This window comes from Saccopteryx bilineata, chromosome 2 (genome assembly GCF_036850765.1).
Source record: "Saccopteryx bilineata isolate mSacBil1 chromosome 2, mSacBil1_pri_phased_curated, whole genome shotgun sequence".
Taxonomy (NCBI): Eukaryota; Metazoa; Chordata; class Mammalia; order Chiroptera; family Emballonuridae; genus Saccopteryx; species Saccopteryx bilineata.
Genome location: NC_089491.1, coordinates 284,820,578 through 284,833,396, shown reverse-complemented (window position 1 = coordinate 284,833,396; position 12,819 = coordinate 284,820,578). Strand labels below are relative to the sequence as shown.

Below are 12,819 nucleotides of genomic sequence, written 5' to 3'. Positions count from 1 at the left end.
ATTAACTTAATTATACAAATTTAATTACCACATTTTACCTTGTACGAATTATATATGCCTTAATAGTCTCATTTCTCACCAATACTGAAATTAAAATTAAAATGGTCTTTACTAAAGATGCAAATAGAACTTTTCGGTCTGTATTTATAGCTTAAAGTCACAGGTAAAAAAGAAAATGCAGAACACGGTAAGCACATTAAGCAGACTTTCTGCTGTGGCGCAGGAATGAGAGACGGAGTCACTCTACCTCGCAGAGAAGCAGGTCGATGATGTGGAAGACCATGCAGAGGGGGAACTTGGCAGTGAAGAGGGTGAGGAACCACTGGGAAGCATACATATGGGCTTCCAGGTTCAGCTCACAGAAGTGGCTGTGCAGGTCCGGTAACTGCTCCTAAAAGCCAAAGGGGAGAACTTAGCAGCTGGAACACAGAAGAAGCTTTATTTCCTGCCACAAATGCAGGAAATATCTTCAAGTGCATTTATGACAAGCTTTCTGCCACAAATGCAATTATGACAAGCTTTCTATGAACACTTGCATTTTACTGCAGCATTCCCTGAACTGTATATAAATACGCAGAATGCAATGACAGGAGATGAGAGTTAGGGCCTGACAAATCACTGAGGAAAAGACAGACAGCCTTGTTAGCAGCAAATAACAAAGATCACCTCTTGCTCACTTGACTGGTCTTGTTTCTTGAGAAATGCTCAGATTACCCATCTGTCTTGTAAGGAATATCATGTCTCCAGGGTAAAGGAACAGCACCCCCTATTTAGGGTTCAACCCCTAAATAGCTAGGAAGGAGAGGTACTTAATGTCAGCATCATCTGGCTTTTGTGATACCACTTCAGTATACTTTTTGGCACTTAGAAAAGGCCAAAACACTACCGAATATTAAAAACCTATCTTTGCTATCTTAAAAAAATGGCTAAGTACAGAAATTGCAAGTGCATAATGTGTATGAAATTGAATGTCTCTTTGAAATGCCTTTATGGTAGCTTCTTCTTTTCCCCCAAGCTATTCCAGTGAATGCTTTTCAGAGGCATGCAAGACAAAGCACACAGCATTAGCATAGTATTCCCACAACTGAAAGACAAAGGCAAATACATGTAGAAGTCCACTTTTGTTTTGTTTTCATAAAAACAAAAAACCCACTGCCTGCACAAGATGCTCTTTGAAAACCACCCAAATGCACCCATGCAGTACTTTAAATGGCCCGTCAAATGGTCATCCAGTTAACAGACAAAAAGTGCTAACAAAATGTCTGGGGTTCTTCACAGCATTGCAAACCTGCTCTTCATTCATCAGGTATAATTATTTGACTCTCAGAGCACCTAAGAATAGTGATCTCTGAAAAAATATAAATTTTTGTACATGAAAAGTAAAAAGTGAATAATCCCAGACAAACCCTTACTTGGAATAATTAAATCTCTTTTTAAAAGCCTATTGCTTTTGGTGCCTACAGTTACCAAATTTCTATGCAGTCTTTGTTCCCCTCGGTGCCCATCTGCTGCTGCGCTTACAGTTTATCTGACATGCTTTCACCCTTTTGCTTCTTCACACGTAAGGTCTTCTGCCCTCCGACATTCCCTCCTCCCTTCAGCTCACTGCAGACTCTCTGTTGTCCACTCCCTGTTCCTTCAGTCTCCTGCTGGCTTCACTTTCCTCTCTAGACACCCAGGGACCTCCTGGCAGGTTATGTCAGTGAGCTCCTGCCAGTGCCATCTTCTACTGCACCCTACTAACCTTCCCCAGCCTGTTCACTATTCCATGATATGGAGTCAATCCATTCACTTTTTTTTTTAAGTGAGAGGGGGGGGATAGAGAGACAGACTTCCCCACGTACCCTGACCGGGTTCTACCCGGCAATCCCCATCTGGGGCTGATGCTCAAATCAACAGAGCTATCTCTCAGTGCCTGAGGCTGATGCTTGGACCAACTGAGCCACTAGCTGCAAGACGGGAAGAGGGAGAGAAGAGGGGGTGGGGGAAGAGAAGCAGTGGTCTCCCCTCATAGGTGCCCTGACTGGGGATCGAACCCGGGACATCCACACACAGGACGACATTCCATTCACTGAGCCAACTGGCCAGTGCCCCATCATTCACTTTTTTTTTTCATATTTCTCTTGGGTTCCCAACACCTCATATAGAGAATACATAGAGATCCATTATAAATTGAAGATTTCAAATCTCAGGTGGAATTTCAAAGCTACTCATTAATTGTTTGGATCAGCACTAGTCAATAATTTTGCCATTATAATATTTTTATTATGTAATATTTGACAATGTTTTCACATATATAAATCCACATATACATATTATAAAATAGTAACAACTCTGAGATCAGAAAATTATGTGAAAAATTTTTTTAATTTTTGTTGAATTTTATTGGGATAACATTGGTTAATAAAATTATATAAGTTTAAGGAGTACAATTTATAATACATCATCCATATACTGTATTGTGTGTTCACCACCCAAAGTTAGGCCTCTTTCCGTCACCATCTAGCCCTCCTCTCATAACTATTTTATTTTCTTAGTGAGAAGAGGGGAGGCAGTGACAGATTCCTGCATGCAACCCTAGTGGGATCCACCTAGCACACCCACTAGGGGGTGATGCTCTGCCCATCTGGGTCCTTGCTCTGTTGCAACCAGAGCCATTTTATAGCACCTGAGGGGGAGGCCATGGAGCCACCCACAGCACCCAGGGCGAACTTGCTCCAATCGAGCCATGGCTGCAGGAGGGAAGGAAAAGAGAGAAGTGAGAGGGGGAAGGGTAGAGAAGCAGATGGGTGCATCTCCTGTGTGCCCTGACCAGGAATCAAACCTGGGACATCCACACACCAGGCCAACACTACTGCTGACCCAACAAACCAAGGTCTATTTCAGTTTTTAATACTTAACAATCTCTTCATTAACTTAACTCACTGTAGTCTTACTTCAAAGAGTATGAAAGTTGAATTTTTAAAAAGGAAAAAAATTTAAAACACAGTCCAATGATTTGATTAGATATTTATAATATTAAAACCAATGAAGACAATGGTCAGAAACCAAGTCATTTGCATTTTCAGCAGAATTCCACTGAACTTTCATAAATCATGATCGTTCACCAATTTCATTAGACTTTTTCTATAACCCAACCAGTCCTGAGAGATAAAAGTTCCAAACTTTCACTTACCTGCATCAGTCTCTCCAACTGATAAAATTTGCAATGAAGATCTTCAAAGTTGTTTTTGTAGAGGTCTCGTAAACCATAGTCATACATGATTTTCACCAAAACACAGAATGCTTGCTCCTCTGGCATCTACAGAAAGACATATAAATGTAGAACATGACTGAGTGGCATTTGGCCAGAATGTCAGAAAACTTCCTTCACATGTTTAGTTTTCTATATGAATAGCCGAAGGCCTCTAGTAAATGAAGTTCTACAAAGCCAGCCAGATTTCTGCAGTGTTACAAGTAAAATCTGTGTTCAAAGCTTGTAGCTTCCTCACTTGAGATGAATTTCCCGCTTTCATTAACTTTAATCTTCCTTCTGTTTGTCCGTCCGTCATCTTAAAAATAAGTAATATAGTCATGTGATTCAAAAATCACAACAATGTAAAAGTTCCTGAAGGTAAAAGGCTCGCTCCTGTGTATCCCATGAACATCAATCCTGTGCCTGCCCCCACTTCATAGCTGCCTCAGGGTAATTCTGCATGTGCCCTGTAAGTATTTCTCTATGCAAGCAAGAGAGTTATATTTCTTATTTTGCTTTTTCCCCTTTTCTCCATAAAGGATAAATTGCTTTTTTCTTCAATAATATTCCCAAAAAAGGGTTGCTGGGTCAAAGAATAAACATTTTTAGTTTTGGTAGATAGTGTGATACTGTTCTCCCAGTATCTTCTTGATGTTGCTTTTCTTTTCTGCAAAGAAACAGTTTTCCAGAAAGAACCTTGTGAGCTTCTATCATCAAGACTTAAATGACCAATAAAATCTAATATAACCTCCCTGATCTCTGATCTGTATTTTTATCTGATCAGAGAATAAAGTCTAAAATCAAAGAAACATCTCTAAATTGTGATGGGGTTGAGAAGTACAGACTAGTCGTTAGAAAACACGCAGTCAATAATACTGTAATACCCATATATGGTGCCAGGTGGGTACTGGAAATATTAGGAAAAGTGCTTTGTGGGGTATATAATTGTCTAACCACTGTGCTATATACCTGAAATAAATACAATATCTAGTAAACTATTATCAAAAATATTTTTTTTAATTTAATTCAAAGAAAATACCGATGCCCTTTGGGATACCTATAAGGACCTAACAGATCTTCTGAGGTCTATCTAGGCTGTAGAAATGGAAAAACTACAATATGATTAACAAAAAGAAAGAAAACATTTAACCATGGCCCAATTTCCACCACTGTATTCACTGAAATGGCTTCCTGAGACTCTTCCGTCAGGGTCCTGCGAGCCCGCTTCTGCTTCAGCACTCGGGCTCCATGTTTTCTGGTTCCTGAAGAACTCGGAGGAGCACTTATGCAAAAAGTGGACCAGAGAAGAGATCTGCCATCTTTAACCCCTATTTGCTTCAACTGTCTGTGTAGGAAAACCTTGATTTCCAGCCTCGTTCTCAAGAACTCGTGAGAGGGTAAGAAAGACCAATGTCCCCTGGCTGATGTTACACAGTTACAGCACAATGAACACAGATTTTCACTGCCTGCTGCCCGTTTGCTGAGAAGGTCAACCGGACTTGGTAACAAAAACAGTGTTCTCTATGTCAGACTAATTCAGTTAGAAAAGGCATTTTGAACAGAAAAGAAATTTTAGTGTAGACTATTTCTAAAGGAGGCAACTTTGCTCTTTTTAAAGATTTAAAATCTGGTGGTTACCAGGGGTGGGGGGAGGGAGGACATGGGAGGGAGGGAGGGAGAGAGTTAGGGGGAGGGGGAGGGGCACAGAGAACTAGATAGAGGGTGGCGGAGGACAATCTGACCTTGGGCGAGGGGTACGCAACATAATTTAATGACAAAATAACCTAGACATGTTTTCTTTGAATATATGTACCCTGATTTATTAATGTCATCCCATTACCATTAATAAAAATTTATTAAAAAAAAAAGATTTAAAATCAAATTAGTGGAACTCACAGGGCTTGCTTTAATGAATAGACAATAATTTGTTATTAGCACTTTAGTTAATTACGGTTTCTGAAATTTTTGAGAATGTGTGAAAATAGTCTCGTTCTTTAAGTACTTTTAAGCATTCTTTCCACAATCTTATCTATGATATTGTATCATCATGTGGAAAGTTTATTTAAGAAAAGGAAAACCAGAGCTGAGATTCTGTTTAAATACTGTAATAAAAATTCTGAATTAAGAGAGTAAAAAATAAATATGAGGTTTTTGCCACAGTGTAATTAATTAATTGTGGTCTCAATGAAATGAAAACATTTAGAGAGAGACATATGTAATATTCTAGAAATTACACCAAGGAAACAGAAAAAGTTGTCTGTACTCAATGTCCTAGGATATAAGCATTATGTAAACATCTACTTTAAATGTCACTCCTTTGAAAGTCTGACCTTGGCTGATTATGGCATTTGACACCTTTGTTGGACTAAATTCCTGCCTGAGTAACTGAACCAAGTAGGGTTCTATTTACTCAATTAGAAATGTGACTGTTCAAGTTCCTACACAAATTGGCCACTTCTATTTTCTACTTACAAACCATAAAATATGTAAATTCGCTAAATAAGATCTCTTAAAGTTAAATAAGTACCCTAGGCTGTTGTCATATTGACTCTCTAAATATTTACTTATTTCTTTTTTATTTATGAGCTGGTTGAGACCTTGGCTTTGACCCCAGATGTTCAAGTCAGCAAACATTTTTTTACTTTCTATTCAGTTACTCAGAATATAAGTACGCTGTACTCTTCACTTCTTTAGCAATTCCGTCATGGACACCTCAGACAGTATGTACGTGCACACTGTTGTCCCGCCAACGCCACTGAGTTCTGGGCAACCCTCACCATCCCCACCCTGAGCTCTGGGAGAGCAGCCGCACAAAACAGTAGCACAGAATCTAAGTGTAGTCAGCCCAGAGTTACTCATTCCTTAAAGCTCCCCCTCTCGGTTAGTGAATGATGATTAGTTGAATATTTTACCATCTGGCATCTTGTTAAAGGATAAACCTTCATCTCCTTGAGTGTGGTAAAACCATTCAAGCAAATAAATGGCTTAGATACCTTTCATCATTTATATATTGTCACTGAATACGAAATGAATGCCAGGCCCTGGAAAGACAGTCACTGCCTTCCCAAGGACAAGTAAATAGGTAACTCTGTTTGATATGGACACAGAAGTCCTGCGATAGGGGAGGCTGGATATGTACATGGGACAGATCAATAAAGTATTCAGGAAAACGACAAATAGACATAAATTTCTTACTTGCTTTCAGGTATAGAGCTTAAACTCTTTCTCTCTCTCACATCCTCTCCCCCTTATCATCTCTTTCTCCCCCTTCCCCTGCTCCTATCTCCCTCTGTCTGTCTCTCATAAATGTATACACACAAACAATATATTTAATAAATGTTCTTCAAAACAAAATCATTGGAGTTTGAACTAAATATTTATGAGAAGGGTAATCCTGATGTTGGTATCTTTCATGTCTTGCTTTAGCAATAGAGCCACATTTTTTATTTTCAGTTAGTAAATGCACCACATCTGAATAGTAGACTAAACTTTAACACCAGTCTACCTGAGATCAAATCAATATTGACTATCTGTAAAGATTAAGGTCAACTAAAATAAGTTATTATGGGACTTTAGATATTATCTTAACACAAAATTGATTAAAAATAAACCCCTGTGAAGACAGAAAACGATAGCTAACAAAATGAATGAGGAAGTAACAGGAAATATATATAATCCTTTGAAAAATAGAAATGTAATCTTCTTTTTCCAATTTAAAAATGAAATAAGATCTACTTAGCATGTCTAATTAATCTTTCCATGGTAGTTCTCTTTCTTCAAATAATATTTTCATCATCAGTAGCAGCAATCAGGGGAAGTATACACAATTTAGTGAAAATGTCAAAGATTTAAAAATGGAAACAAATACCTAAAAATGTATAAAATATGGCCTAAACAACACATACTGATTTACACTGAAGAGAAAAAAAGAGAATCCAGAGATTGACATGATGGTATTGTGCTTTTGAAGTGCAAGACAGTGCATATTTAAGGAAGATATTATTAAATAAAAGATATATAACCAGAAAACTTATTTTGGAAATTGTGAACAATAATCAATCACTGATGGCCAATAATGACTTCAATAATGGCAGGAAAATTTACTGACAACGATAAATTATTATTTTTGTCAATGCAAATAAACAGAATACTAATATAGTAATTCCAATAACAAGTTAGGAAATAGGGACTTTGCTATAGTATTAGGAGTATTTGGCCATTATCTTGATTCATCACACACTAGAAAATAAATGGAGTTGAGAAATGAAGTGCAGTATTATGTAATATTTCCATCGTACTTATAAAATGGACTAAAATGGATGGAAACAGACTCAAGAGCATAGATCATTGTAAAATGTGGCAAAATAATCACTAAGTCATTTATTTTCGGCGTTATTTTGTTTCTAATATGTTACTTAGTTGTAAGTTTATATCATTTAAGCTTTACATATAACACTGTGTAAGTTGAAGATGTACAAAATTATTTGATATACATATATATCTTGCAATATGATTACCACAATAGGTTAACACATTAATATTAGAAGTTTTTTTCTTTCTTCTTTTTTTATTTACTGATTTTAGAGGGAGAGGAGGAGAGAGAAACATTGATTTGTTGTTCCACTTATTTAAAATAATTTTTAGATTTCATTTATTCATTTTTAGAAGGGGGGGAATGGGGGAGGAGCAGGAAGCATCAACTCCCATATGTGCCTTGACCAGGCAAGCCCAGGGTTTTGAACTGGTGACCTCAGCATTCCAGGTTGACGTTTGATCCACTGCGCCATCACAGGTCAGGCCTGTTGTTCCATTAATTTATGCATTCATTGGTTGATTCTTGTATGTGCCCTGACTGGGGATCGAACCCTGAACCTTAGCATATTGGGATGACACTAACCAATTGAGCTACCTGGCCAGGGCAGAAGTTTTGTCTTTTAAGTTTGATTATAACTGGCTCTTAGAACACAAAGTCTCTGTTACTCATTTTAACCTAAGATCTTTGCTTTCTCTGAATCCCCAAAGCTCTTTATGGCATGTAGTAAAGTTACTGGATGCTCCTACTAACCTCTGGACACTGCTTTAACTTTGTACTTCCCAGAGTTCTTAGCATATAGACTTAAATAAATATCAAGTATTAGATATTTATTTAGGATAACTTTGGCAAAACTGACTATCTGCCTTTGTCAATAAAGGTATGTCAACGAAGAGCACAATCTGTTGTGAACTGCGAAAGTAAGAGCCAGCAAAAATGTAGAAGGAAGGAGTGGTGTGAAAGTAGAAGCAAGGGGCAGCCAAAAGTAACTGTTTCAGAACCCAATTTATTTTAATATTATTACAAATGCTAAATATAAAAAAGCTTTTGTATTATCTGTATTTTGTATTGGCTATTAAGTTCATCCCCCAATTATCATAAAGAAAATCAATCAAGATCTGAAAATCAGTACCTAGCTGTACTATCAAACCTCATCTCACTATAACACTAAGTTCTCCCACTATGCAGTATTGTGGCATCTGCCTACTTTTTGGTTTTTTTTAAAGCATTAAAATAATGAACTTATCACAATGATTAATATTTCATTGAACTAAAGCCAATTTATCATTGATATGCAATTGGTCTAAAGTAAAATAAAAATAAATCATTGAACATCATATTTTTTAATTAAATGTTAAGATGTAACATGATGGGTCTCTAATAATGACTATTCATCTTGGCTGTGTACAGGAGCTCTGTCATGGAATCAGTGTTGTTTTATTGTGGAAAGGAGGAGATAAGCATTAAAATCCTATAATGTAAGATATCAAAATGTCATTCATGGCTCTATGAAATGCAGAACTAAATACCTGCCTCACATGTGCAGTCTGAGAGTCAAGCATAATGTGATCATTCTTTGGTAACAAACACTGACAGTGATCTGAAGATCTGACGTCTGTACTAACAAAGATAATCACCGAATGGAGTTGGGTCTCCAAGCTTCGTTGCTTCTTTCCACAGTGAACCGCAAAACAAAGCAGCACTAAGTATTTCAAAAGTCTTTACCACTCACCTGACATCATATACATCAAGATGTTCTTAAAAGAAAATTATGTTAATGATTTCAAATAATCCCCTTCTTTAGGATAAAACCAAGTTTTCTATTTCATATGATTGTTTCACCTCTTTTTGTAATCAATCTACCTTTTTCCATAAAGGCACTGAACAGTCCACCAATTTCCCTAGTCTTCTTCAACAAAGGTAAGTGCTAGCAACTATTTTGAAAATCATAAACTCCTAAGTCTTCATTTGTTGTTCACCCATTGGACAGCAAAATAGAATGAAAATTTTGAGCTGTTTATTTTCCTTTTAAATCAAATACATGCTAAAATGCATTTAAAGTAAATCTTTATTTATAAGCTCTAAAACATACTGTACAACGTATTAGTCTCCTAATCTGACATCAATTTAAACTAGTGGGACCAGGGTCCAAAAGACAATTGGCTGGGCCAATGATGATTAATTTTAGAGAGAGTAGCAGCAGCTACCATTATTAGAGGCATTCATTCATGAACACATCTGATCCTCACCAAAGTCTGCAAAGCAGCCATTTTTTTTTTACATTTTAAATACTAGCTTTGTGAAGTTCAATGGAGTTAAATGATTTGCCAATAACTACACATCTATCAAGCAAAACCTGGATTTAATCCCACAGCTGCACTTTTTTTGTGCCAGATACAAAAGAAGACTCTTCAAGCTCATAGTATCAGGTATTCAATATTCATAAGAACCCTAGACATGTGATAATATTGTTTCAATTTTATAAATGAAAAAAACTAAAGCTCAGAAAGTTTAGGATACTTGCTCAAGGTTATAAAACTTGAATGATATTAAATCACAGCCTAAATCTATAGTTGTACTTTTTACTATCCTTTGAATGAGTTCAGCGTTGAAAGAACAGAGAAACCCAAGATATCTAAATAGGAGGATCAATAGAGGACTTTATTATTTTTTTAAAGAAAAACATCTTGAATATATTTATAGCAGTGGTCCCCCACCCCCGGGCCGCGGACTGGTACCGGTCCGTGGGCCATTTGGTACCAGTCCACAGAGAAAGAATAAATAACTTACATTATTTCTGTTTTATTTATATTTAAGTCTGAATGATATTTTATTTTTTAAAAATGACCAGATTCCCTCTGTTACATCTTAGACTCATTCTTGACGCTTATCTCGGTCACGTGATACATTTATCTGTCCCACCCTAAAGGCCGATCCATGAAAATATTTTCTGACATTAAACCGGTCCGTGGCCCAAAAAAGGTTGGGGACCACTGATTTATAGACATAAGGAGACAATATTGGGAAATGGCTCCAAAGCAATGATGTAAGAATTAACTTGGAACAGGAAAATCTCTTGGGCTATAAGAAAAAGTGATTTGTGAGTATAAAAGGACTTATTAAAAAATGCACTAAAACCCTTGCAGTAAGGACATCACTATAAGATGATGTAATGTGTCTGTCTACCACCCTATCTCCCTACCATCTGGTTTCCAAACCCTTTATCCTCCTGTTCCCTTGTTCAGGAGGAGCTGGTCCAGCTCACTGTCAGCACTTGAGAGGCACTCAAGACCTGGGCCGGGCTAATCAGAACATCCTACCCTCCTGGCCTTAGTAATTGATTCAGGGATGGCAGGTTCCCAAGGCAGGCCTATCAGAATCCTCCAGGGTTTTTCTTTGCTTTGTTTTGTTTTAAAATGCAGGAGCTATAGCAAAAGATGGTTTCTATCAAATCTTTTAGATGAAATTATAAAGCTGAAAGGATATGAGCCAGGCGAGCCAGCACGCACGCTGCCCATTTTGTGGCTGACCCATATAATGAAGGCAGGAAAACTTAAACAAAAAATAGATATACAAACAAAGATTTCAATGACAAAATATGAACTCTGAAATCCAACCATGTCAGAATCACCTCTGCCCTGGACTTCCCAGTTAGGTGATCGAGTACATTTCCCTTGTAAGCCAAGGTTCTGTCAAAGTAGCAGAGAGTCCTTAATGATCTGAATAATATAATGGCAAAAACACTTTACTTATAAAAACACTAGGAAGCTTCTACCTTCTCACTGGGGATTCTGGAATCTCCATTTTCAAAAAACTAAGAAGTAGGTCTGCTTCTCATTTCTAAAGTCTACTGGTTAAATCTTATCCTGAACTTGTCTTTTTTGGGGGCACATTAAAGAATTCATAATTTTTAAACCTTATTTTATTTTGAAATAAAACACAAATACCATATGATTTCACTTATATGTGGAATAAAAAGAACAAAATAAACGAACAAAATAGAAACAAACTCATAGATACAGACAACAGAGAGGTAGCTGCCAGAGGGGAGGGGTTGGGGGACTGGGTGAGAAAGGTGGAAAGGTGAAGGGATTGAGAAGTACAGGTTGGCAGGTGCAAAGTAGTCACGAGATGTCAAGTACAGCATGAGGAATGTAGTCAGTGATGTTGTAATAACTATGCATGGGGCCAGATGGGTACTGAAATATTGGGGATGGGCCCTGGCCGGTTGGCTCAGCGGTAGAGCGTCGGCCTAGCGTGCGGAGGACCCGGGTTCGATTCCCGGCCAGGGCACATAGGAGAAGCGCCCATTTGCTTCTCCACCCCTCCGCCGCGCTTTCCTCTCTGTCTCTCTCTTCCCCTCCCGCAGCCGAGGCTCCATTGGAGCAAAGATGGCCCGGGCGCTGGGGATGGCTCTGTGGCCTCTGCCTCAGGTGCTAGAGTGGCTCTGGTCGCAATATGGCGACGCCCAGGATGGGCAGAGCATCGCCCCCTGGGGGGCAGAGCACCGCCCCTGGTGGGCATGCCGGGTGGATCCCGGTCGGGCGCATGCGGGAGTCTGTCTGAATGTCTCTCCCTGTTTCCAGCTTCAGAAAAATGAAAAAAAAAAAAAAAAAAAAAGAAATATTGGGGAAACACTTTGTAAGGCATATGACTGTCCAACCACTCTGCAGGACACCTGAAACCAATACAGAATAATACTGAATGAAAACTGTAATTTAAAAAAGTGGGGGGGACAAGAATCTATTTGAGCAAAAGATACTGAATGCTGATTACAGTCTGAACATAATCAATGGAACAACTCTTATACTCTCCACCAAAAAAAAAACCAACCCCCACAGAGAATGAAGTTTAAACTTTAATAAAGAATTGATTATGAAGTAAAACAGGTTAAGAAACAGAACAGTGTTAATACTACTGAAGAGCCCTGTGTGTCCCATCCCAGTCTTAACTCCCAGTTTCTCCTCGGAGAAGTCTCTATCCTGACTTTGACAGTAATCACTGGTGCTATATATTGATATTTCTGGCTATGCAGCATCCTAAAAATACACTTTAGTTGTCTGTTATTAAACTTTATACTAAGTGGAATCATATCAAAGGATGCCACATACACTATGAGTTCTTACTGAATCTGGTTTGTATAATGTGCTTCCATGAGCCTGTGCCACACACGGTATTTCATTTCATTGCTGTACTGTGGTTCTGTTATATGTAAATACAAGTTACCCACCTCAAAGTCTAATTATAATTCTAGTGTTAGACATTCTATCAG

The 12,819-nt window shown here is 38.0% G+C and overlaps 1 protein-coding gene across 2 annotated transcripts in view; it reads right to left on the bottom strand.

Moving 5' to 3' along the window:
• Nucleotides 1–12,819, bottom strand: part of RABGAP1L (RAB GTPase activating protein 1 like) — a 603,348-nt gene that overhangs the window by 192,096 nt on the left and 398,433 nt on the right. For both annotated transcript variants that reach the window (XM_066261195.1, XM_066261196.1), the window contains exons 16-17: nt 3,176–3,301; nt 248–391 (exon numbers count right to left, since the gene is read on the bottom strand). In XM_066261195.1, coding sequence (XP_066117292.1) covers nt 248–391; nt 3,176–3,301 — 270 coding nt within the window. The remainder of the gene's footprint in view (nt 1–247; nt 392–3,175; nt 3,302–12,819) is intronic.